Source organism: Mirounga angustirostris, unplaced genomic scaffold, assembly GCF_029215605.1.
Source record: "Mirounga angustirostris isolate CCGP_5_RB_7025 unplaced genomic scaffold, mMirAng1.0.hap1 SCAF_1, whole genome shotgun sequence".
Taxonomy (NCBI): domain Eukaryota; kingdom Metazoa; phylum Chordata; class Mammalia; order Carnivora; family Phocidae; genus Mirounga; species Mirounga angustirostris.
The window spans coordinates 1,853,168-1,880,108 of record NW_026991709.1 but is presented as its reverse complement, the minus strand read 5'-3'; the positions used below and the strand labels follow the sequence as shown (position 1 = coordinate 1,880,108).

Sequence of the window (26,941 nt, the reverse complement as noted above, 5' to 3'; positions counted from 1 at the left end):
ACAACCTAGGTCTACAAAACCTTCAAGGAACAGGTTATCCTAGGAGAAAAAAGACTGAAGAATCTCCGCATTCCCTGAGGCACGTAGCTCTGACGTCAGAACCCAAGGCATCAGCAGAAAGCTGACGTCAGGCCCCCACCACCTGCCGGACGAGGCGCCAGCTGATCCAACCGAACGGCTTGCCCCCAGGAGGAACGCACCGCCCCCGAACTGGACTAGCCCCAGAAATACGAGGACGATGTGAATACAGAACCCCCGGTGTGACGCACGCTAACCCAGAAACCACCGGGAGTCAGGGTGGCAGGTGCTTGCCCAGGGAAGACCCTCCGGGCTCAGGCTGGGGGGTGGGTAGGGCAAAGCAGGGAGGCTTGTGCTTCTGTTTCCCGCAGCCCCAATCCTGCTCCGCCATGCGGTCGCCCTGTGCCCTGAGCAGGCTGAGCCGGGAGCGGCGCCCCAGCCTCTGCCCACTGGGGCCGACGGCACACACACCCGCCCCCTCGCGACCATCAGTCAGGTCTGCAGGGCCTGCCCGGGCGCCCGAGCTGAGAGCCCCAGTGACACACACACCCGTGGCTGGACCGGCCACCACACCAAACGGGTGCGGTTTTTGCCAGTGTGTGGCCAGAAGCCTCCCGGAAGGTGAGCTGACTCCAGGGTCTCCGGGACTCCGACCCTGCTCCCAGCGGGCGCCCTGACCGAGCCAGCTCTGGAGGGCGGCCGTGTGCCAAGCCCCCCACCAGAGTGCTGCTGACGCCCGACAGGCACGGAGGGTTCGGATCCACGGCCCGGAAGCACCCCTCAGCCCTGTCCCCACCGCGTAGCCAGGAGCACAGCTGCCCAGGCCCTCGGCGGCCACGGCACCTCCACCGGGCCCTGCAGTCTGCTCCTGAAGGACACGCCAAGGACACTGGTCTCGGGTTGCGTCCCTGCCACCACGGGAGGAGCCACGTGTTCCGACGCAGGCCGCCGGGCTCTGCTGCTCTGGGGTCCCCGCTGAGCGGGCACCGGCTCGGGCTCGGCCCAGGCCCCGTGTCTACCGTCCCTGCAGACACTGCGCTTCCTGCCAAGTGGAGGGGCCGGGGGTCAGGCGCCCACTGCTCAGTCCATCCCCAGAGGAGTGGCACACGCCCACGTGAGTACATATGTACGTGTGTGTTAAGTACGCGGGTCTTAGGACGGGGGACATGCTCGGCAGGGTAGTGCCCTGGGTCTGGCGGGAGGGACGACGCTGCCGCCAAGTGCCCACTTAGCGGCTCCATTGGACAGGCAGCGGTCCAGGTGGGAGAACCCCGTGAGAAGCCCCGAGCCGGCTCTGCCCTGAAGCTGCGACTGTTTTAATGTGGTTCCAGCTCATTTAGCGCATTACCCAGGATTTCAAAGAGCCATTAGCCCAAGACAATCCCTCAGTCTCTTGTTTCCATCTGAACGGGTTCCAACGTCAGGTCCTCTGCCAGAGAGGTGAGCCCACATGCACACGCACGTGCACACACACATGAAAGGAACCTGTCACCACCGCTTCCCTGCAGCAAACAGGAGGCCGGGGACCAAGGCCGGCCCACGAGGTCGCTGCCGTGCACACGCTCACACGCACAGCTCGCCGTGGGGGCCCAAGGGCCCTCCCCACTGCCCACATGGACAAGCCCATCCCACCAACCTGGCAGCAGCTTCCAGGTCTGTGACCCCCACCCAACGGGGCCCAGCCCCTGTGAGGCCTACGGGCCCTGCTCCCTGCACTGGATGAACAGCAGTCCCCACAGCCGGGGCCGGTCGGAGCTGCCCCTAGGCTGGCTTGATGCAGGGGTTCAGCACCTCCGACAGGCCAGTGGCGAGGACCACAGCAGCCTGGAGAGGGACAGCGCAGTCCCACAGCGTCCCCCCAACTATGACCCCCACCCTCACCAGGCACCTGGTGTCCCTCAGGACCCCCCCCCCCCCCAGCCCCAAGTGCTGAGCTCCCTTCTGAGCGGGGTCCTGATGCCCTGGCCTGGTGGAGCTCCCATGGAGATGCTCAGCCCCCTGCCACCCCGGAGAGGCCCGGCACCAGGACAGCCCGGGAGGAGGAGCTGAGAACTACAGGAAAGCTGGGCTCGACAGACACCCTCATCTGCAGCTAGAGCAGGGTTTCCCTGACCTGTGCGCAGGGCCGTGAGGGCCAGCCCCACCTCCCCGTGCCACGAGACCCGGCTCCCCGGTGAACCTATGCATTCTACGCTCCTCATAGCTCCTTTCACCTACAGCTGCCCGCTGTGAACGGATAAACGGAGTCAAAAAGGAAAGGAAGGGCAAAAGACCACCACGCGGATCCCGTGTCCTCAGGCTGGCAGGCCAGCCTCCACCAGCAGGGCCACCACCCACCCCGCACACAGGCTTCCACGGACCTTTCTGGAGTCGCGGTGCTGACCCTGTGCCCGCCACACCCCCAGCCCGGGACATCTGCCTCTCCTGGTTCAGACAGGAAGTCCCGTAGGAGGTGGTGGTGACCTCCAGGGCCCCACCCTAGGAAGCGGGCGAAGCAGGAGCAGAGGCAGAGGGAGAGGGGCAGGCCCATGGCGGGCGGGCGGGGGAGGAGGCGCAGAGAAACTCTGAGGGGAGGGGCGGGGCAGGGCGGGGCGGGCTCGCGGGTCAGCTCAGCTAGAGCCAGAGTGGGGCTCCCGTCACCGCAGGACCCCAGGAGGTGGAGGCACACACCTGGCAGGCACCAGGGTCCATGAAATGAGCCTGGTTGGGCTGGGCTGTGCCGGGGGGTGCTGATGGCAGGACCCCGACTCCTCGACCCGCGCAGGGTGCGGCCCGTCCTTGGATCTCCAGTGAGGTGGCTCAGAGGAAAGCACCTGGACCAAAGCAAGCCAGTCACAAGTCACCGAACAGGCAGGTGCACCTCCTCACGCTCACGGTGAAGAACCAGCATCCGAGGCCAGTCCATAGCCTGTCGCTTCAGAGTCGGGCCAGAGTCACCCACCTTCTGGTGTCTGCAGAACCGTGTGGCGTCGTCATCCCGCTGGCTTCTCCCCATGGCCCGTGTTCCAGCGGCAGGAAGCGCCGCGCTCCAAGGAGAGGCCGGCCACAGCGCGCTGCTGACCACGGGGGCCCCTTGGGCAGAGGCGCAGTGGGCCGAGCACGGGAGCGAGGAGACCGCAGCTTTCTGAAGCACACGCGGGCCCCGGGGTGAAGTGGCGCTCGCTCCAAACGGCTCCTGCCGCGGGACACCTCGTTCAGGGCCTGCGCCACGGGCCCCGGACGCAACCAGCCTTGGGTTTTTGTAGGATTACATAAAATTCAACAAGGAAAAATACAATCCAGACTAGGGGGAAAATATAGAACTTTATTTTTAACATAGTTATTAAACTCCACCACAGAGTAAGGACATGAGATTCTTCGTTTCCATTTAATAAATACAAGTGAATAAAAATACTTTGTCTGCAAAGAGACTGCCTCTCTTCCTTCTCCAGATTTCATGGAAGCCCCCCTCTGCTGCGGCCACCCCCAGGCCACATCCCCCCACAAACCATTCCTTCCCTCTGGGTGCAGAGGCCTGCAAATACTTTTTGGCTACGATACCTCTCTCTTCCCTGATGCCCTTCCAAACACAAGTTCTCGTACTGAACGTCAAGTTTAAAACGGTTCCCCTAGGAGATCCGAGGAAGAGTCTGGTTTCCTTACAGAAGCCCAGCATGGACGGAGCCCTTTCCACCAGCACTTGTCAACACAAAGAAAGTACGCGTCAGCTTTCAGCAAGACAGACTCCTGCGTCCGAAAGGGGGGAAAGGATAATGGAAAGTATAACCTACTGTATGTCGTACAGACAGTCCCTTATTTCAAAAATAGAGATTCCTATTTAAATTTAACCTGTCTGAAACAGGCCAAATATCTGATTCTACATGGAACAGCTCTGTTATTGCCTATAACGGAGGCCCTGGTGCTTTGCTGCTGAGCCGCCCAGGCTGGCGAGCTCTGGGGCTGCAGCAAAATCACAGACCACAACTAAGTGCCGCTGCCCCCCAGCCCCCCACAGCGCCATGCTGCCTTGGGCGCCACCCAAGGTCGGGGATAAGGCACGCCTCTGCGCTCTGTGCTCACAAGGGTGAACGTTCCCTTCCGACACCAAGCTGCAAAGAACAATTCTGTCTCGGTAGCTAACGTTCCTGCTGTGGCCACGCGTACAGAAGCTCAGCGCTCCCAGTGTTCACACGGCTCCGCGTGTCCCTCTGCCCCAGTGATTGCGCAAGTCAACAAGGACACAAATGTAAATCTTGGCTAAATATGACCGGGAAGAAAGTGTCAGTCTTTACAACCAGCAGTAAAACCTCTTCACACACCCCGTTTCTCATTAATCCGTATTTTTAAAAAGTATTTATTTCCTGAAAGTATCTCTAAGTGTGATAGTTTGCAATACACAACAGACAAAAAAGATGTATCGAGATGCTAAGGAAACACATATGAAGTACTAGAAAGCACGGAAACAAAGGTATGTCCCTGTCCTGGGGCCCACAGAGCCGTCCCGCCCAGCCTCTGCTCTGGCTGCGAGGCCCTGCTTCTTCGAAGGAGCAGCACTGGTTCGAGGCCCCTGGAGTGTGGCACACACGCCCCCCACCGACCGCGACAGAAGGGAAGCCGCTGCGCGGTGTGCAGGCGCTCCGGCCGGGAGAGGGGGTGGGGACGGCTCTCACCATCTCCCCGAACTGCCGTGCCAGGCATACGGTAAAACTGCATCCGACTGCCATCATCCTACACACATCATAATTTCAGAAGAGAAGCCTGCTGGAGCGGGAAAGGCAGGGAAAAACACAGACGCTGTGGTTCTGCAAGCTCGCCTTTTTGGTACCAGCACAGAGTGTCACCGTCAGCGCGCGTTCAGCAGAGAAGCGCCGGCCGCAGCTGGGCGCCTGTGTGCGTGTGCGGAGGGCGGGCCTCAGAGCCCCAGGGACTTCTGCGCCAGCTGCCTGGCCACCCTGCAGAACTGCTCCCGGTCATCCCGCCACATCTTGGAAGCATCCACGTTAGCGCCACTCTCATCGTTGGGCTCTGAAAGAGAAGAGAAGGAGTCGCGCTCCCTGTGAAAGGGGCTCTGGCGAGGTCTTCCATATATCACTTAAAACTCCCGTGCACCTTTCTGGAGCTGTGTCCCAGAGACAAACGGAAGACTCGGGAGTCTGTGAAAAGCTAGGGAAGGAAGTCAGCTCTCCGTGGACAGACTGAGAGAGGGAGAGGCGGCGTGAAGTCAGGGACACGCGCGTGCGGCACGAAGACCCACCCTCGTGATCCCTACCTCCCGAGTGTCAAAGACGTTCTCTCTATCTGGAAACCCTGGGCCCCACTCTTCCCTCCAGCTGCCCACCCAGCTCCTGCCAGAGGCCAAGGCGAGGTGGATGTCTGGCCCAGGGGCACACCTGACCCCAGCAGGTGCCCCAGACAGATCAGGGCACACACACACACAGAGGGAGCGGGGCCCGCGGGGCAGGGAGCTAGAACACCGGGAAGCGCTGGATCAGAACAGAAAAGACAGCCAAGAGGCCAGCACAGCCGCAAGCAGGACCTTGGCCATTCCCTTATGCCCCAGCCTCGCTTCCCTCTGCGGCCACCACGTCTCTGTTTCTCCAACCAAGATGACTTCTTTCCTCCCATTTATTCAACAAACCCTTCCTTGGCAGATCCTGTGCGTGAGGCCTTATGCAGGGCACTGGGTGTGCAGAGGGCACACCATCTAGTGCGCCTACAGACCGTGAACATCCACACGTGCATCGTTTCAAACTCAGCGCTACTAAGTGGGAAACAGGAGAGCAGGAGGCAGAGGACTGGGGTCCTGCAGGCCTCGAGGAGGGTGTGTGCTCAGGGGACTCCTGAGCAGGTCCGACTGCAGAGAGCACCCATGACAGCAGAAACCCCAGGGCCTGGACAGCTCACAGAGGACTAAGGGCTGCAGCCTCTTAAAGCAGGCCAGGCCGGAGGGCACCGAGTGGGGCAGCCGGCCGTGGCCGAGCTAGAAAAGTAGCTCAGAACAGAGGGCATGTACTCTGTGAGAACAGCATGTAAGGAATACATTAAACCTTTTTTTTTTTTTTTTTAAAGCAAGCTCCACACTCAGAGTGGAGCCCAACCCCAGCTCGGAACCCACAACTCTGAGATCAAGACCTGAGATGAGATCAGGAGTTGGATGGTCAACCGGCTGAGCCACCCAGGCGCCCCTACATTAAAACCTTTAAAGAGTCGGCTTGGGACTCTCTCTCCCTCTGCGTCTCCTCACTCTCTAAAATAAAATAAATAAAACTTTTTAAGAAAAAAATTTATAGTAAAACCGTGTCTCACGATACAATCTACAGTTTTCATCTGAAGAGAGCCGACCACCGCCGCTCACTTGATGCACTCCCTCAGCGTGTGAATGGAGAGGCGAGTGCTTCCGCCGTCAAACGCGCACGGACATCCTTGCCTTCCCGGTACCCGAAGGGCCCACGGAGGCCTCCCACAGCACTTTCAGCCCTCCTCCAACTCTCCTCCGTCTCTCTCCTTCCTGGTTGTCTAGGTCATTCCTCCCTACGTTCCCTTGAGGACCCCTCTCCTTCCCCCGTGCCCTTTCTCATCCCCTTTGTCCGGCCCCTCACCCACCATCTTATCCAGACACGAGCTCGCAGCCTCACTTCCACAGCTGGCCCTGGCTGAGCAACCACCAAGAACAGACACTCCCACGCCAGACTCTTCTCTCAATCCGGCCCCTCCGGAGTCCTGTCCCCAGAGACGGCAGCCCTCTACCCCGGCGCTGAGGTCAGAAACACAGGGGTCACCGTGCACATCAGCAGGCCTCAGTCTCCCAACGACCCGTCCCCGTGGCCCCGCAGCCGTCCCTGGCCTCCTGGAAGCCCTCTTTCCCCAGGCCGCTGCGACAGCTGCCCGACAGACACCCTGCCGCAAGGACAGTCTTGCTAAGGCACTGCTAGCATTCCGGGAGGCTCGGGCTCCCTGCCCCCAGCTGAGCTCGAGCCATAACTGGCGCGGGCAGTGCCCCCACGAGAGCCAGCGGCCTCACCCCGAATGCCTCTCCCTCCCCCGTGGCTCGTCACCTCCTACACGTTCTAAACTCATCCAAGACAGTGCCGTCCCGGGACCGGGCCCAACAGCCCCTGTGTGTGTCCGTCGGGATGGATCAGTGACTGGCAGCCACTGTGGATTTGGAAAGTCCCCTCAGAGAGCGGGCCTTAAAGATGGGGTCTAGGACACACCAAGCCTGACACCCCAGGACCCAGCGTCTGCGACAGAGCAGACACCCACTCCACGAACTCGATGCCTGAGGACTGGAGCGCGGCTCATTCTGCTCAACATACAATAGACAGAACACGAAGTCAACTTTAAAATTCCTAAGTATGAAAAGTGTGCTTACACTTGGAAAAGCATATGCAAATAATTCAACGGAAAGGCAGAAAACAGCATATGTAGATCGCAAACCGAAATGACTTATAAAGGCAAAACTACATGAGGACAGAGAAGCAGCCCCCATGCTGTCTGGCTCCTTCCTCTGGGGCCGGGACGGCCGCATTACCTGCCAGCATGCTCACCACCGACAGCAGGATCTTCTCCACGCTCTGCACGGGGCTCCACCTCTCGGCACTGCTCTCGTAGCCCATGGGGTCGTCGCCCGGAGCGTGAAGGATGGAAATGCAGACTCTGCCATCAGGGTAGACTGCAGGGGTCAGAACACAGCAGGTGAGCCGAGAGAACGGGGCCGGGCCCACCGCGGGAAGAGGGTGAGCAGTGCAGACATGGAAAGCCAGCTGTTCACGGGGCTGGAGCAGAGCCCAAGCCCCAAGCGCCACGCTCAGGTCCACACGGCCAGGTGGACCCCTCGCTCCCCGACCGGGCTCTAGGCCCATCTGGTTGGTCCCAGGCACCCCCAATGGTTCCACCTTCACAGGGATTTTTTCTTTTTTAGTACTACATCTAAAAGCACTAAATACCTGAAAGGTTACCTGGCAGTGAAATATTTCAGCCAAGTAACTCTTGTAACTAGGATTACTCACAATAACTTTCAGAGCTGATTTCTGAGATGTTCCTAATTCCACCATGAAATCCTGGAACTGGGCTGTGAAAAATCTATATCCACAGCGCCAGGTTGAAGGCAACCAGGATTACTGAAACACCACGAAGGAAGAAGGTGCCCTGGCTTCTCCTGGGGACTCACTCTAACGAAGACAGACGACGGTCATCTGTGCCTCTGGGGGTCAGCTGTGTCCAATCTACACCACCCCCACCACACAGCACCAGGAACCAGACGCCTGTGGTCTGGGTAAAGAAAAAGGCGTTTCTATTCATAGTGTGTGACCAACGCTATCGAGGACACTGTGGGCGTCTGTCACGTCTCTCTTTTACACACGGTAGATTCTCGGGTGGTTCAGCGTATACCCAGGATAGACTCAACTATAAAACTGTAAGGCCGGTAACTTATAATAATAGAAAACAGACCATTCAGAATAAATTTATGTAAGTCCCTTTCGCTCGTGAGCTCAGAACCCCCTGACCACTGAGAAACCTGAGCGGCTCTAAGGACCTCCCTTTGATAGATCGTTCCTTGTTCTTCTGACCACCCCTATCCCGGCGGTCTCTGCTCTGACCACCCAGAACCTGTGCAACCTCCCGCAGAGGGAAAGCGTGTGCAAATCTGCCGTCAACATCAGGATGCCTGTCCGCAGGGCCCCACACAGGGCCTGGGCGCCCACAGCGCTGGGCAGTCTCTCTGCCATGAGGTCTCCGACTCCAGCGGCACCCCACATGGTGACCGGGCACACCCAGAAACACAGAGAAGCAGCTGTGTCCCCGCCCCCTCCTCTCTCATGGGGTGCCTCAGTTTCCCACCCCAAGCCTCCCTCTAATCCCTCCCCGCCCCCATCCCTCCCTTGTCAATGCCCAGGCTTGGTTCCACACTGCTGGTCTCTCGTTCCCCAGGCCACCACGCTGGTGTCCCAGCCCTGCAATCTGTCTCACAGCCAGGAACACTTCAAAGACCATGCTGGCCACGCTACTCCCTCCCTCACTCTGATTCGCTCAGTGGATCTCCACTGCTCCTGGCGCAAATATTCCTTCTTACTGACCAACCTGAACTGGTCTGGCCCCTTTGCTTCCTACACGGGGACTTCGCATGTGCAAGACCCTCCTGACCTCCCACAGATCACTGGGTAACTCCTACTGCTCTCCCTGCAGACGGTGAGCTCAACCACCACCTCCACAGTGCGCCCTCCCTGGCCTCCCAGTGTGACTTGATATTTACCCGTATTTTTCCATCCGTGTCTACCCCTGCCCTCAGACAGGGAGCTCGTGATGGTCGAGGCCCCTACCTTTTATTATCTTTTCACTCCTGTATCCCAGCAAGTCTCAGCACATGTGCTGAATTACTCTTTTAAAGTATTTATGGACTGACCGATTTGGTAAACCTCAAAAATAATTTTTAGAAAATAAAAATAACACACATCCACTTACACTAAGGCCAAATTTAAAAGCTACTTGTATTAACTATCTGGACACCAGACTATTGTGGGTATATGATCGAATCATCTGTTGGCGGCCACATCGGTCTCTGACACCACGTCCCAGGTGCTCTTCTCAAGAACGTGCTCATCTTCAATACAACCTCACTGTTTCATAACTGCCCACAATCCTCTTTACTGTTGCATTTTACAGTCAATGAATTTGAAACTGTTGACTTTTTTTTTTTTAAAGATTTTTATTTATTTATTCATGAGCGACAGAAAGAGAGAGAGGCAGAGGGAGAAGCAGGCTCCCTGCAGAGCAGGGAGCCCAATGCGGGACTCGATCCCAGGACCCTGGGATCATGACCTGAGCCGAAGGCAGACACTTAACCATCTGAGCCACCCAGGCGCCCGAAACTGTTGACTTCTTGAATCAACTCTATGCACCATATTTTTAAACTCTGCATGACAGAAAATCCTAAACACATGCCAAAGTCAACAGCAATATGATGGACTCCCATACACATGCACTGCCCAACCTTGACCACGGCACCTCATGGCCAGCCTTCTCAAAAGGAGGAGGGTTTCTGAGCACCTACTGTGCACACAGAACTGCATCAGTGTGAGATGAGAAAAATTCAAAATGGTCTCTCTGAGGAGGGAGCTAACTACCCACATGTTAACATCAGTGGGACATGAGAAATTCCAAATGAGGGTTTGGACAGAATGTAACAGGCGGGTAATCCTGAGACCCTTCTTGGCGGGGGCAGGGGTCTGGGTAGGCATCCCCCTTGTGGAGGTGCTCAGACAGGTGCAGGCTAGGGGAGAACTGCGAGGTGGGTTCATTTGTAAGCCAAGGGGTGTCAAAGGCTCAGAAAGTTCTGTAAATGCTCTCGTGGATTAAATTAGCCTTGAGCTATTTTATATGCAGAAAAGCATACGTACGAGACACGAAGGCAGCAGAGAGGAAGAGCCCCAGCTCAAGAGAGAAAGACCCCTCCCTTACAGGAATCCAACTCAAATAAGAGAATATTTCATTTCTACAAAACAGTGTATCTTACTTGCTTTTCTTCTCTATAACTATTAAGATCATGATTTTAGTGGCAATCATCATTTATAAAAAGGAACTTTATCCTAGGGGCACCTGGGTGGATCAGCTGGTTCATGATTCCAGGGTCCTGGGATGGAGCCCGCATCAGGCTTCCTGCTTGGCAGGAAGCCTGCTTCTCCCTCTCCCTCTGCTCCCCCTGCTCGTTCTCTCTCTCTTTCTCTTTCTGTCAAATGAATAAATAAGTAAAATCTTTAAAAAAATTTTTTTAAAAAAGGAACATTATCCTAAATATGATCATTAAAGATACAACATATTTTCTTACTAATTGTCTTATCTATAATCCCCTCTTATAAAAGGTAGAAATAAAAACCACAGCCATTCAGGAATTCCCAATGCCTACTACCAGACACTTTTCCAACTTAAGTCCAATAAATTTATTTAATGATGTCATTTCCCCCTCTTTAAAATACATGTTTATTTTAGAAAAAAGATTTATAGAAACAAAAAAAGATCCCATTATTGAAAGAGAATCACTTTCAACATTTTTGTGCTACATTTCCAGTTATATATATTTACATGTGAATTTTTTCCAAAAAAATGTAACAACCATGATTAAACATAACCTGCTTTTCTCATCGAATCCAGAACTATCATTCTATATTATCAAATATTACCGTAGATCATGTAAAATATCTATATCGAACTCTAACATATGGTCTACTGCAGTTCAGCTGACCGATTCTCTGTCGCCAAAAACCTAGATTGCTCTGACCGGTCCCCACTGTTAGCAACCACCCGGGGCCGGGGGCTGGCATCCCCCCCTGCACACAGCCACACTTGCGTCTTCTGACCGACCCGCCGGAGGCGGAAGCGGACAGGTCAGATGGCGTCCAGCGTCAGGTCCGCATTTTCCTTCATCTACGTCGCACTGTCGTTCAACTGATGTCAACACCATCACGGCCAAGTGGCTGCAGATCAACACCCAGGTAACACCCTCCGGGCTCTACATCGCTGACAGTACCTGTCCGACCCACACAGTCCCACGCCTTGCTGTCGGAACCACACCCCACAGCACTTACTGTTGGGATGAAACATCTCGCAGGTAAATCTCATCTTTGGGGGACTTAATGGGTAATCCAATGGGAAGCTCAGGATGGCAGGAAAGACCCCAAACTCAAAGCAGGTATCTTCTGGGCCCCTAGGAGACAGAAAGTACAGAGACGTTCAAGTGGGTTTTTCAACGTCCACCACACTGTTGTAAGCAGCTAGGAAATTTCTACTGCTCCACAAACGCACACAGAAAGATTATGTAAGTAATAATGATAAACTGGTACTTGTTCTGAATGGGAAAGTAATGTCTCAGCGTCCCACTGCAATCTGGTTTAAAGCACAAACACAGCTTTATTTCAATGTTAATATATAACATTTCAGGCACAGCGTCTGCATTAATGAAGGTACTCAGGGGCAGCACAGCCAACCTAGAATATGGGATCCGAGGAAAGAACTAACAGCAACATCGTAAGACCCAAGGGATTTGGTTCCTGTATGCATGCTCTCATTTTACTTGAAGGTAAAGACACACATTAGGCAGACGTTACAGCACCGCTGTATTGAATGAGGGTTAAGAGTTGTTATTTCAAAGGCTATTTTAAATTTTTAAGTGTGCCTAAGAAATGATTCGGTAACCTCAGAGAAACAGATAAAGAGCATACACATGACCACTGACTTGGGCTCCCGCGCAAGGCCAGGCGTGCACACGCGCATCAGAGCCCACCTGCTCGCCTGGCGCACCATCACGAGGCACCTGCGTGCCTGTCTGCCTGGGCTGCTGGCCTCGTCACACGGGGAGGGGCAGAAACGGACTAAACCCCTTCTAAGTCCCGTCACACGTGAGCACTACACGTATAAATTAACCCTATCCTGACCCACGTACGAGACAGGAAGGCAGCAGAGAGGAAGAGCCCCAGCTCAAGAGAGAAAGACCCCTCCCTTACAGATGAGCCGTCCCTACGTAAGTCTTTGGCAAACGACAGACACCAGACAGCGGCAGCCACGACCCGCGTCCACGTGAGCAGAGGCGTCCCACTGGGCCTGGCCTCGCTAGCAGGACGAGTTCTCGCAGCTCTACAAACACACCTGCCCAGGCCACTGCAGGAGCCGCTCAACACGGCAGACGCGCCACCTTTCGAGATGAAAACCAGATAAGGCACAGGAAAAAGAGAGCTGGAACAGATTTATTCCAAGACAGCCCTCATTTTTTAAAAATCATTTTTTCAAAGTACAAATTTGTTTCAAATCAATAAATTACTTTGATTCAGCAAAATAATATAAACTTGCAAAAAGTATCAACAGTGTTTACCTCCGTAATTAAAGAAAAAAGACAAAAAACTCAAAAGGAAACTGAGCAGAGGGCTTTCCTATCACCTGGTGAAGCCGCTCAGGGCTTTCGATGGCGCCCCGCAGCGGATTCCACCAAGACTGCATCCTGGGAGAAAGGGGGCTGGGCTGCAGTGAAAGAGTCAAAATGAGAACAAAGGGAAAAGTGTTTTGGAGAGCCCTTTTTTTTTTTCTATTTAAAAGACCGACCTTGATTTCAAAACTGTGCCCTTGCTACTCTGGGGGGAAACCACAGTGAATAGCTACTTTGTGTTGGAGGGGTGAGCGTCCCAACAGCACCCAGAGCCTTGGCAGGAAACCAGGACGGGGAAAGCCACATGAAGAGGGACAAGGGCCGGGCAGGGCGTCCGTCCCACACAAGGGGCTGCAGACGGGGCAGAGAACCAGTACCACGACCACCCCCAGCGGGCTGCAGGGCGAGGCGGTCCAAGGCCTGCTCTGCGCTTCCCCAACGGCCGTCCTGGACGCCTCTTCCTCTACGCGCAGACCCAGCACAGACCAGAATGAGAGATTTATGATCATCCCACGCCTCTTCCAGCAGAAGAGCTCCTGGCAGATGATAAATGCCGCCCCGTTAGTCGTCCACTGGCCCCTGATGAAGGGTGTCTGCGAGTACCGCTTCCCCACCACTGTTAGCAAAGCTGTGAAGGCCAGCGATCACAGGGCGCAGCGAGGTGCTAAGGCGGTCTGGTTACAGGAGTGAGGGGTACAGCACGGTTCAAACTGCCCACTCGGAAGGCTGGGCAAACTCGGGCCTCTGAAAGCAACACTGTCGTATGTCAGGAATGCTTGCCAATGCCTCCGAATTTCTGGCACGTCAGAGTTAGAAGAGAAAAAAAAAGTCTGGGTAGTGTTTTGGAATGAGCCAAATGGTATTTGCTCAACACTCTGATAACAGTTCTTTGTTTCTCATAATAAGGCTTTCTTTAACATTAAAAAAAAAAAAAAAACCCACTGGTCTTCCGTAGCCTCAGAAGCATGATCAAACATTTCCTAAAGTGCTCCCACATCTTAAATATCAAAGCTGTTTTCAAATGCCCTAGTTCGCTACTGGTTTGAAACGAGGGTTTCCTTCTCCTCCAGGACGCCCTGCTGCTCAGGACAAGCACACAGGGGGCCCATGCGTGCAGCCTGCTGACTCTGTAAAATGCTTTCGTGTCAACTCCTGAACCGAGACCGAGAAACAGAATTAGTGTTATTTTTGGACGAACTTCGGTGCCACACTCCAGACTGCCTCACTTCTCTCTCACTAAAAGGCCTCATCTCAAAACTCCTCAGGTAAAATAAAGTACAAGAAGAAGACAGGAAACAAATTTATCTAAAACAAACAGAAAATCTTCAAAGCCAGCAAATTACTGTCCATCTATTCCTTAAAATAACGGTCTACAATATTCCAGAGCTCTGAGGTAGTACTCTCACTCCCTGAGACAAGTATCTGAGGGAAACGTCACAGCCATGCTCTACTCTGGAAAGGAAACCACCTTTCAAGCCGCTCACTCCCGCTGGCTGGCTGCAGGTGAGTGACAGGCTGAGCAGACACTGAGAGGACAGCACCCACGGTCTGAGGCTGGCCACCGACAGGCCATGCTCTCCCTTCGAGAAGGTCCACTGCCTAGCTCACCCTGTGCCCAGAGCTGCGGGGCGCCTGCAATCATGCACCACCAAAAACACTCGCTCACGTGCAGAGTCCCTGAAACCTGGAGAAATGCTCGTTTAGTCTTTCAACACTAAATTCAAGTGAGAAACTGTTCTTCCTTGCTTCTCCCTTCTAAAACTGCGTCTACACAACAGAAGAAGCCTCCAGGCCTGCATACCGGAGGCCGCAGGGAGACCACAGTGCTTACTGTGCACCCTGGGTGTGTCTGCGTGGGGGTGAGCCATCTGCCCGCCAGGCCTGTTCCCGCCCGACGCCTGCACGTCACTCCGGCTGCAAGTCTGTCACAGCACATGGACAAAACGTCTCAAACATACATACGACAAGGTTTTAAGTCCTGCAGACTGTAAACCATTCGTTAGTACTTCCAACTTGAACTGGATTGCTAAGGGAGAATGAACTCTCCAAAGTCACGACCACCTGCAGCAGAAAAGAGCCTCCACCTGCAGGCCCTGGCACGGGCGTCCCCTCCCTCCCGCAATCGCTGCTCCACAGCTGAGCGCCCCAGCTCACCCATGCAGGTGGCTGCCCACACAGCCCCCTGTGCTGGGCTGCCCTGGAAGGCTGAGCGCGTCAGCTCTGCCATGAGCTCCTGGCCTTCAATCCCTCCAGCCGCTGGGCTTCACCCCATGCCAGGACGGAAGGAGCACCAGCAGCTGCCTGAGGGCCCAGGCTGCTCTCCGGGCCGCAGGAACCCGCAGCCTGGCAGGAAAGACAGCAGGGGCTCCAGGGTGCGGGGACTGAGGGGAGCACCCAGGGCAAGGAGCACGTGTGCTCAGCAGGACAGAGCCAGCCCCAGGGCAGGGTCTCTGGGGATGGACCCGGACAGCTGTTCTGTTGCACGTTTCTTCCTTTGTTGTGCTCTGTGCACCCTGATCGTCCTACTGTCCAGAACCAAGGCCGAGAACCATGGGAGGAGGCGGGCAGGCGCTCCGCTTCGGGAGAGCATGGCAGTAGCGAACACAGGTGTTCTTCCGTATAATTTTCTCAGATTGAATCTGTCCAAAAGGAGGCTGCAGGCATACTCTAATGTGGGGATTTTTGTGATATAGATATCTCTGAAAACTTTAAACCAAATGTATTTGATCTATATTTAACATGTACTAAATAAGTCTCTCATTCCAATTTCTTCATAGTCAGTTCTGACAAACAACTTTTTTACAACATAAACTGACTTTAACTAGAAAATTATGTGTTGGAAAATATTCAAATACAGGAGGTATATAAACTAAAAACAAAATGCTCCCCTGCCCGCCCCCTCCGGAATCGCCTTCCCAAGGCTGACAAAGGGAAGCCTCGTTACTCTCCAAGCTCATCTCTATGCTCATAAACTCACATACCTTCATCCACAAAACTGGATTTTTTCAAATTAAAAATGGATCATGGCACTGCTGACAGGAATTTGAACAGACCTAACGAGTGGAGAGACAGGCCACGTGCCCGCGTGAGAGCCCTCCAGACTGGGGGGACGGCAACAGTCCTCAAACTGACCGGAGACTCCACGCCATCCCCGTGGAAACGCCTGCTGGCTTTTCTGCAGACACTTGGCACGCTGATCCTAAAACTCAGATGGAAATGCAGAGACCCAGGAAGGGGCAAAACAATCTTGAGAAAGGAGAACAAAACGAGAGGACTCATGCTTTCCAATTCCAAAACTTCCTCTAAAGCTGTGGAACCAAGACTGTGTGCGGCGGAAGGGGGACAGGCCCAGGTCAATGGAACCTAATTCAGAGCCAAACAGAAACCCCTACGTGTGTGGTCCGTTGATTTCTGACAAAGCTGCCAAGGCAACTGGACAACCCCATGCCAATGAATGCAGCTGGACCCCTACCGAATGCCATAGCCAAAATTAACCCAAAATGGATCAAAAATGCAGGAGTAAGAACTACAGATATAAAACATAAAAGAAAGCCTTTGTAACCTTGGGTTGGTATGACACCAAAAGCATGATCCATAAAAGAAAAAAACTGCTAAACTGCGCCTCATCAAAATTAAAAACCTCTGAGCTTTAAAAGACGCCATTAAGAAAATTAAAAAGGAAAGCCACAGATTGCAAGAAAGCATCTGAAAATCACATATCTGATAAAGGACTTGTATCCAAAATATATGAAGAACTCTTATGACTCAATAAGATAATCCAATTAAAAAATGGGCAAAAGTTCTCAAGTTCACCAAAGCTACATGGATGGCTAACAAGTCCATAAAAAGACAGTCACCACCATTAGTCATCAGGAAAACTCAAATCAAGTCCACAGTGAGATGCCTCCACACACCCACGGGGCAGCTGTGACCACACATCAAGCGTGGGCGAGGGAGTGCAGAAATGAGAACTCTCATCCGTGCTGGCGGGAAGGTAGAACGGTAAGCTACTTGGGAAAGCAGTGTGGCAGTTTCTAAAGACATTAAACATGAATTTACTCCGTGTAAGAGCAACTCCAGTCCTACGGATCCAGCAATGCGCAGAAATGCAATGATGACAAAGACCCACACAGACTGTGTGCGCCGTGTGTCGTAACAGCCCAGCGCCCCCCACGCGGTGAGCCCCTCACGCGGAGGTGAGCGCAGACGGCAGGTGCAGCCCGTCGCCCCAGGGGACCCAGTTCGGTGGGAAAGAGGAAGGCGTGACACACACAGCAAGTGAAGGAATCACAAATGCATTCTGAGGAGTGAAAGAAGCCAGACACACAAGACTGGCAATTTTATAATTCCATCTGCAGGAAAAGTCCAGAAAAGGCAAATCTAGAGAGTCAAAAAGTAGAAGAGAGGCTGCCTCGGGCTGAGGGTGGGAATGTGGACTGACAAGAGTCACGAAGGCCTTTTCGGAAATGTTGTGAAAGTGCTGTGGGGATGGATTCAAAGCTCTACGAATTTACTAAAACCTCTGACTTACACACTGAACACAGATGAAACTTGTTTGCCTGCCTCAGCACTGACTCCCAAGCCCAACAGGCCTGGCTGGGCTGCTGTAAGGGGCTGTCCAGGCCGTGAGGCCGTCAGCAGCCTCCCCCCAGATGCTGGCTCCCCAGCTGTAACAACAAGAAATGTCTCCAGACACCACCCGGGGGGGGGGGGGCAACAAAATCATCCCAGTGACAACACTGGTCTAGGCCCACCGTTCCCCAGTTGGCTTCTTCCACCCAGTGACACACTGGATACCTTTCTACACCAGCACGCAGCTCCCACCTGAACTGTTTCCGTGCTGCATGCCACCCAACGGTGGACAGCACGTGTGTTCCATGCATTACCTTGGACAATGATGTTTCCATTCTTTAATTATTGCAATGAGCGTTGCAGGAAACCTCCTCACACAGGGCCGCTGACCAAGCCCCAGGCCGCAGCTGCAGGGCCAGGGAGCCCACGCACAGATGGGGACGGCCACCTCAGTGCCACAGGCTTCTGTGAGGATGCACGCCACGGACAAGAGACACGCCAGATGGTCTTCTGCAAATGAGCAGGCCTGGCGTAGAGGGTGGCTGCCGCGACCCTGACCTCTGCGCCCAGCCCCCTAGGCAGAGCACAGACAGAGGAGCACCGCCTGGGGGTCCTCACGCCCATGGCCGTGACATGTGGGGGGCGCCAGCGAAGGGTCCCCAACCACTTGGAGGGAGTGGGAGGTCCTTCTCATTTTACCAGAGCCTCTGGTCTGGAGGGGACAGTGGCCAGGCTGTGGCTCAGGCACGCAGATCATTCACACCAGCTGCTCCAGGTACACTGGGGAAGGACAGAACAGGGCAGCAAGATCCCAGAGGCCTTCGCACCTTTCCTAGCCACAGAGGACAAACAGCCGGCCTGCACCACGGGCTCCTCCTGTCCTCACTGAAGGCTCCACCTGAGGAGCACACCCACCCTGGGCAGTCAAGGACCTCGGACAGCCCAGGGCAACAAGGTCGCACAGGCCAGAGACTCCGGACCTGGAAGAGGCAGAACGTGATGCCGCCTGTCTGAAAGGATGACGGGCCTCTTTGTTTTGATCCAGACAAGTGAAGAGTGGCCGGTCCGAGAGCACGAAGCCATGCCAGCCACCCAGCCCTCGAGCCCTACATCTCGTCTGATAGGAAGCCCCAGCCCTCTTCCTGGCCACAGGCTCAAACTCCACCACATGCTCAGCCGACGGCCAGCAGAGTTACCTTCTACCTTTTTTTTTTTTAAACTATTTTTTTAAGGTTTTATTTGAGTCTCTACACCCACGTAGGGCTTGAACTCACAACCCCAAGATCAGGAGTGGCACGCTCTTCTGACGGAGCCAGCCAGGTATCCCAGAGCTGCCTTCTACTTTTCATCAGAGAAGAGGTTGTGGCAATTTTATTCTTTCGTTCCCCTCCTGTTAATTTGCTGCGTTCCCATCGTACATCCTCCACCTCGTTCTCTCAGGGGGACATCAGGGGTCACCTATGATACACCTGTATCCTCGTACCTGTAGCTTGAGCACCTGGAAAGCTGTTTTCCTCACTGCACAGCCGAGGGGAACGGAGGCCCCGCGGGTGAGCAGAGCTACCAACCCAGAGGCACCCTGCCTCCCAGAAAATGGGGCAAGCATGGTTTCAGAAACACTGGGGCACGGGAAAAACTCTGGAGACAATCAAAGAATAAGAGAGAAAAGAAAACCTATCACTAAGGAGTGAAACTCGGCCAGCTGTCTGCCAAAATAGCAGCGTGAGACCAATCAATGGGAGGACAGCTAATTCCTTAATAGATGTTTTAAGTACATTTGTAAACGGCCTCTTGTTTGTAAAAGGGTCTGGAACAGGACCAAGACCCACAGGCTCACCAAAGCCTGAAGCAGGGGAATTCCATACTAACGCAAAAGCCTTATTCAAATCTAAAAGCGCTGAAGAAACCTGGAAAGGCTCTCGTTTTTACTTTAAGCTGAGGCGTAACCGACACACCGACATGGGACATTCTGTGTCTCAGGAGCACAGCGTGAGGAGTCACTACCCGGAGACACTACAGACTGATCGCCACAGTCAACCTGGTGAACATCCGTCACCGGACAAAGTTACAAACTCTTTCTTCTTGTGATGAGAACTTGCAAGACTTACTTCTTGAGGACTTTCAAATACCTACGACAATGTCACCGACCCTGGTCGCCATGCTGTCCCTTACACCCCTGGGACAGATTTGGTAACTGCAAGGTTATACCTTTTCACCCTCCTTCGCCCATTTCACCAACCCCCCCAGCACCTCTGGCACCAATCTGTTCTCTGTATAAGTTTGGGGGGTTTTTGGTTTTTTAGATTCTACCTATAAGTGAGATCGTACAGTATTTATCTTTCTCTGACTTATTTCATTTAGCATAATATCCTCAAGGTCCATCCACGTTTTCACAAACGGCAAGATTTCACTCTTTTTTATGGGTATCACCTGTGTGTGTGTGTGTGTGTGTGTGTACCTGTGTATACACATCCGATCTGTTTTATCCATTCATCCATTGCTGGAGAGCAACTCAGGCTGCTTCCAGGTCTTGGCTGTTGTAAATGATGCTGCAAGTGAACACGGGGGTGCAGACAACTCTTTGAATCAGTGTTTTCATTTTCTTTGGGTAAATACCCAGAAGAGCTATTGCTGGGTCGTAGGGTAGCTCTATTTTTAACTTTCTGAGGATCCATACTGTTCTCCAGAGCGGCTGCACCAGCTCGCATTCCCACCAACGGTGTAGGAGGGTTCCCCTTTCTCTGCATCCCCGCTAACATCTGTCGTTTCTTGTCTTTTTGTGTAACATCCACGCTGACTGGTGTGAGGTGATGTTTCACTGTGGTTCTGATGTGCATTCCCCCGATGATGAGTGATGGTGAGCGCCTTTCTATGTACCTGTTGGCCACCTGGATGTCTTCTTTAGAAAAGTGTCTATTCAGATCCTCTGCCCGTTGTTTAATCAGATTATTTCTTTGCTGTTGAGTTCTGCGAGTGCCGTATACATACTGGAGATATCAGAGATCTGGAATTGCAAATATTTTCTCCCATCCTGTAGGTGACCTTTTTATTCTGTCAATGGTTTCCTGTGCTAAGCGGAAGCTTTTCAGTTTGACGTCCTACTTGTTGTTTTCTGCTATTGTTGCCTTTGCATCTGATTGCTACTATGTGTTTTCAAAATATTGCTTTAATTTTATAGTGTTTATCTAAAATTAGTAATAGTTACCCTAACAGGTTTAGCTACCCCAATGCTTTTTTAGAAACCATACTGGAGGGCTCACATGTCTGCTGATGGGCACAAGCCAATATCCCGCAAGCTAGAAGACCTGCCAGGGGCCCACTAACCTCTGCACTCAAGCCTCCCAATACCCCACGTACCCTACCACCAGGCTTGCTGCCCACATGCCTGCATTAACACAGAGACAACGCACAGGATCCAGTAAACGGAAAAAGAGGGTTACGAATTAAGTTCACACGATATAATCTCCTGTTTCCTTAAAAATAAAAGGATCTACGGCTGACACAGTGGACAATGCCATGTTCCATTAGACGTAGGACACTTCTGAGCAGGAGACTCACCACCCCACTGTAACTGCCTTAGGGGACAAAAGACACAATAGCTGATGAGACAGAAATACAAAGTTGAGGGGCGCCTGGGTGGCTCAGTCGTTAAGCGTCTGCCTTCGGCTCAGGTCATGATCCCAGAGTCCTGGGGTCAAGCCCCAAGTCGGGCTCCCTGCTCAGCGGGAAGCCTGCTTCTCCCTCTCCCACTCCCCCTGCTTGTGTTCCCTCTCTCACTGTGTCTCTCTCTCTGTCAAATAAATAAATAAAATCTTAGAAAAAAAAAAAGAAAGAAATACAAATTGAAAAGACATCCTCATGCCAGGAACATTTAAACACAGGAAAAACAATGGACATCACAGGCCCAAGGAATTAGAATATTACAAATTATCAGATGTCACGCATGCTGTATTTTCTTTGGATAGTGTTTATTGATGATTTTTAAAATATTTTGCTTATCAAAAAACCCTCACTTTCTCATCAGTTTCCACGTATTAATCTAACCTCCACGGACAACATTCATCAGCAATCTGTTTGTAAAGCATGAAGAACTAATGTGACGTTGGCCCTGGGCAGACTCACAAGGTGTGATGATGTCTGAAGTGCACACTTGCCCCCGCCCTTCCCACAGAGCACTTCTCAACCCAATGAAATCCAACCCCAACACTTGCCAACTGACTGAACCATCTCATTTTACTAATAAGAAAACGGAGAGAGGGCGCCTGGGTGGCTCAGTTGGTTAAGCGACTGCCTTCGGCTCAGGTCATGATCCTGGAGTCCCTGGATCGAGTCCCGCATCGGGCTCCCTGCTCGGCAGGGAGTCTGCTTAGTCCTCTGACCCTATCCCCTCTCATGTGTTCTCTCTCTCTCATTCTCTCTCTCTCAAATAAATAAATAAAATCTTTAAAAAAAAAAAAAAAAAAAGAAAAAAAAAGAAAACGGAGAGACTGAGGATCAGTCTCAACTTCATAAATTTTACTTCACCACATTTTGTTGAAAACACAGCAAGTCTAAGAATGGCCAAAAACTGTACATGCAAAGAGGGAGGAAGGCAAACAAAGGGCCTGGGTCATAGGGCTATAGAACACTCTAGAATCGGGGGTCCTGGACACCTGGGTGGCTCAGTCGATTAAGCAGCTGCCTTCGGCTCAGGTCATGATCCCAGAGTCCTGGGATCGAGTCCCACGTCGGGCTCCCTGCTCAGCGGAGAGCCTGCTTCTCCCTCTCCCTCTGCCTGCTGCTCACCCTGCTTGTGCTCTCTCTATCTCTCTCTCTGTGTCAAATAAATAAATAAAATCTTAAAAAAAAGAATCGGAGGTCCATTTGTGACCCTTTCTAAGTAACATCACTAAGTGAAATAGGAAGTCCACTCATGATCTTTCTACAACAGGGCCAGGAACCACACTGCTGGCCTCAGAACTAAGCCACGTCCTGGGGTCAGGGACGATGGAAGCCCAGATGAGGCGCACAGGGAAAGAGCAGCAGAGGACGAGCTCCTTGGGGATGAGAGGAAAAGGGAAGTGCGGGTACACAGGGGGGTAGGGCCAGAGGCTCACTCGCACCCCGAGGGGCCATTCCTCCCTCAAAGCTGCGGGCTCTTAGGGACTTCCTGAAGTCAAAACCACCGACACTGTCTGAGGCTAACCCAGCACAGCCACACAACATTCAAAACTTATTACTGGGGGGCGCCTGGGGGGCTCAGTCAGTGAAGTGTCTGCCTCTGGTTCAGGTCATGATCCTGGGGTCCTGGGATGGAGCCCCACATCGGGCTCCCTGCTCAGCGGGGAGTCTGCTTCTCCCTCTCCCTGCCACTCCCCTTGCTTCTGCTCTCTCTGTGTCAAATAAATAAAATCTATAAAAAAAAAAGAAAAAACCCTTATTATTGTAAAACTCTAGAAACATAAAATCGACTAAACCTTTTACTGGTTCTAAGGAAACATTTTCATTTCTCAGGATACACATCTGTGCTCTTATCTGGTATCAGACTAGCAGACTAGAAAAGAGCTAAATTCAAGAGATGCACAAACCCTTTTTCCTAATGGACATTTCTAAGCACAGCCCCACTGCTACATGGATTCAAAGGTCTAATGTCCAAAAAAGTCTTGAAAACTAGAAACACATATAACTAACTTACATGATCAGCGCCTCCCACTCAAAAAAGTTCTCTTCATTCATGGGGCCTGCAGGAAAAAAAAAATTCCACAATTAACTCTGAAGGCAACGTTGGCAGTCAGAAGTAGATTATAAAGAGGTTAACTTTAGTACCTTACCTGCCACAATTCCTTCCGGAGGATTCAGTGTTAATTCTATAAAATGAAAAAGTAAAGCCATTATGAAATAGAATGCACATTAGGTTGGCATTTCAACAAAACAACTTTTAAAAGTATATAAGATTAAAAATTCTTAAATTCAAAATTCTGTTTGTCCAAAGTGGATGCCTAGTCCAGTTATATTTCCAACAAAGACTACATAAACAGCTCTTTATATCAGCAAAAAGTAGAATTTTAGAGCTATAAACCCTCTCATTTTACAAATGAAAAGACAAAAGGGGTTAACTATCTTTCGAAAATACTCCTGGTAGTTATTTTGATTAAATTTCACAAATCAAGCATAGTATATTATTTTCCAATGGAATGGTATTTCCTGTGACTTTGAGAGGCAGCACAAGCTTTTCTGAACATGACAAACTAGAGACTGAGCCGGCGCTCGTGAAGCAGGACAGGGAGCACGGACAGGCTAGCGGTCGGCCCCCCGTGCCTCTCTACCAAATCTGTGAGCCCCCGCATGAGGATCCATGGTGTCAGACCTGAGCACTCAGTGAAAACAGGTAGACAGCAGCGGTTTGCAGCAATTTGCAAAGGTCAGTAGCTGTTGATGAGGCCCGGCCCTGCCACTAAGAAATGCCATTTCAAGTCCTGGCCTCCTCATCTTTTATATGCAAAGCACCAAAATGAAACCAAACCTGCACACAAATGGGCAAAGGTAAAGAGCACAAGGTTAAAACAATCACGGGCAGGAAGGAGGGCCACCGGGAGTAAGGACTCAGGCCACAGATACACCTCCTACTGGGCCCAAGTGCCGAACACATCACTGGTCTAGTAAGAACCATACAAACAGAAGATAAACTGACCCAAAAACTGGTTCCTTGAAGGGACATAAAATTAACAAATCCTTGCCAAATAAAAGGCTTGGAAAAGGGGAAGTCAAACAGTCATTACTTACAGGTGCTATGCGTACATACGAACAAAGTCCAAAAGAAACAAGATGCGTTATTAGAAAGATTGCAAGCATTGCTGATTACGAGGTCCATACATATAACCAAACTGCGTTTCTATGTACAAGTAAGCTAGAAAAATCTTACAAAGACAGCAATTACAATGGGAAACACGCAGAAGTACGTTTTTAAAAGATGTGCAGATCTGTAACGTGCCAGAACCATCACAGCTTTAAAGACCTTGATAAATGGAGATCAGAGCAAGTTCACCGGTCGAGCCCTCAGCGTTAGGAAGTTCTCAGTCCTCCTCAAACTCAGTCTATGGATTCCACGCAACTGCAGCCAACATGTCAACAAGGCTTCTTCTCTGAATGCGACAAGACAATTCTAAAAGATACATGAAAATGGAAACAACCGCGCACAGCCAAGACACTCTTTAAGAAGAGTAAGTTGAGAAGTCCATCGAAGGGCACCAAGACTTATTACGAAGCCTGGGTGAGGCAGGGGGACGCCAGCACAAAGGGAACTGGACCAAGGGAACAAAACAGAGAGTGCCCAGAAACAGACCCGTGCAAACACAGCTGCAGCCCTGAACAACATGGTCCACTCCTCCTTATGCCCTTAGTAACCTTCCCTCTCCAGCTGTCTGTCTTGGAAGAACACAGTGCTCATGCCTGCAACATACAAGCTACGTGTTGACTGTGTACATGGTCCTTAAGGCTGCTGGGCAACAGGAGGCGATTTGTAGTTAAGTTTTGGGGGAATCAAAAGTTACACATGTATTTTCAACTGTATAGGGGTCGGTATCCCTAACCTCAACATAGGTTAAAAGGGCAGTCTTTTCCACAAATGATGCTAATATTTAAGCAAAAAAAATAAAGTTTCTCCCCCCACGCTACCAAAAAAAAAAGATCAAAATCAAAATATATAAGACAAAGGAGAAAAGGGGCATGTGAAATAATAGAAAATCTCCATACTGGTCTCTGACCCGGGGCCGGCACGGCGCTCCTGGGGCCCTCCTCACTGCCTACGTCCAAGAGCACTCGGAGCATCTTCTGTCCTAATGAGGTGACTCGGGGGGGCTCCTGGGTGGGCCTGGTCCCCAGAAAGAGCAGCAGTGACTGGAAGCTTGGAACTTTCAGGCCATCCCATCCCTCCCCCCCCCTTGGAACTTTCAGGCCATCCCGCCCCTCCAGGGAGGGGGAGGGGCTGGGAATGGGTCAATGAGTCATCGCAGGCCTCCGTGAGGACCCCCCGTAAATCCCAACAGGACGGGGTCCGGAGAGCTTCCACCGGGTGCACATGTGGGGGTGCTGGGAGAGGGGTGCACCCACAGAGGGCACAGAAGTTCCATCCCTTCCCACACACCTTACCCTACACATTTCTTCCATCTGGTGGCTCATCTGTACCCTTCATCACATCCTTCTATGATAAACCGATAAACATGAGCAAACTGCTTCCCTGAGTTCTACGAGCCACTCTAGCAAGTTAATCGACCCTGAGGAGGGGGCTGTGGGAACCTCCAATTTAGAGCCCATGAGTCAGAAGCACAGGTGACCAGCTGGACCTTCAAATGCACCTGAAAGGCGGGCAGAGAGAGAGCAGTCTTGTGGGACTGAGTCCCTGACCTGTGGGGTCTGATGCTGCCTCGAGGCAGATGCTGTCGGAACTGAGTTCAACTGCGGGACACCCGGCTGGCATCTGCAGAAACCCCCCGGCCCCGCACGCCTGCTGTCAGAGTGCTGAGAGAGGGGCAGCCGTGCCAGAGCGAAGGAGATACCCGGGGCGTACGTTTTCTAAACACGGCAGAAGATGCAAACAGACCATCACCAAAGGAGACACGGATGGCAAAGAAGCACATCACAGCTGCTCCACACTGTGAGCCTTGGGGAGGTGAACATTAAAACCACAAGAAGATACGGCCACACATCTTCGTTAGTAGAAATATTTTTACTTAGAACAGAACAGCTCAAATTAAAAAGACTGGCAATACCAAGTGTTGGCAAGTTTACCAACTGAATCTCTCGTGCATTACCGGTCAAGATACAAAATGATCTGGTTACCCGCTGGGAACAGTTTGGCTGTTCCTAATAAAAACAGTTTAACCCTGTGCTTACCTGAGACCCAGCAATTCCTACCTGAGACCCGGCAATTCCACCGGTGGACGTCTACCCAAGAGAAATGAACTCACGTCCCCAGACTCTGATGTGCGTGTTCACAGCAACTGCTTTCACAGCAGCCCCCGTGGAAAGGGCCAGATGTGCAGCCGCGGGTGCGTGAGCACGGCGCAGTCTCTCGTACAGTGGAGAAGCAAGGGCAACAGAAAGGAGCACACCACCATGGGCGACTCTCACGGCCCTGTGCTAAGTGAGCGAAGTCTGGCGCACTGTGTGATTCAATGTCCATGGAATTCTAGACAAAGCAAAACTACGGTAATCTGAAAGCAAATCAAATGGAGCTATGGGCCAGGGGCCACGGGAAGCAGGAAGGGACTGCAAAGGGCATGAGGGAACCCTCCGGGGCCACAGACGTTCTGCATCCTGATCGTAGAGACGGCCATGCCACAGGGTACACCTGTCAAAGCTCGAGGAATGGTCCATCTTAAAGTAGCACATTTTATTGCTACAAATTTTATCTCAATAAAGCAGACTCCCCCCAAAATTAATTTCAGTTGTTTTATGAAATAGAAAACAATAAATTTCTGA

The 26,941-nt window shown here is 52.2% G+C and overlaps 1 protein-coding gene across 2 annotated transcripts in view; it reads right to left on the bottom strand.

The window, feature by feature from the left end:
• Positions 1-3,302: 3,302 nt before the first annotated feature.
• Positions 3,303-26,941, bottom strand: part of UBE2G2 (ubiquitin conjugating enzyme E2 G2) — a 42,665-nt gene continuing 19,026 nt past the window's right edge. Inside the window, exons 2-6 of one of the 2 annotated variants that reach the window (XM_045902355.3) lie at positions 23,293-23,328; positions 23,157-23,202; positions 11,580-11,698; positions 7,545-7,669; positions 3,303-5,022 (exon numbers count right to left, since the gene is read on the bottom strand). In XM_045902355.3, the coding sequence (XP_045758311.1) occupies positions 4,852-5,022; positions 7,545-7,669; positions 11,580-11,698; positions 23,157-23,202; positions 23,293-23,328 (497 nt within the window). In that variant the 3' untranslated portion in view covers positions 3,303-4,851. Of the gene's footprint in view, positions 5,023-7,528; positions 7,670-11,579; positions 11,699-23,156; positions 23,203-23,292; positions 23,329-26,941 lie in introns of both variants that reach the window. The other variant, XM_045902357.3, reaches the window with a different exon arrangement.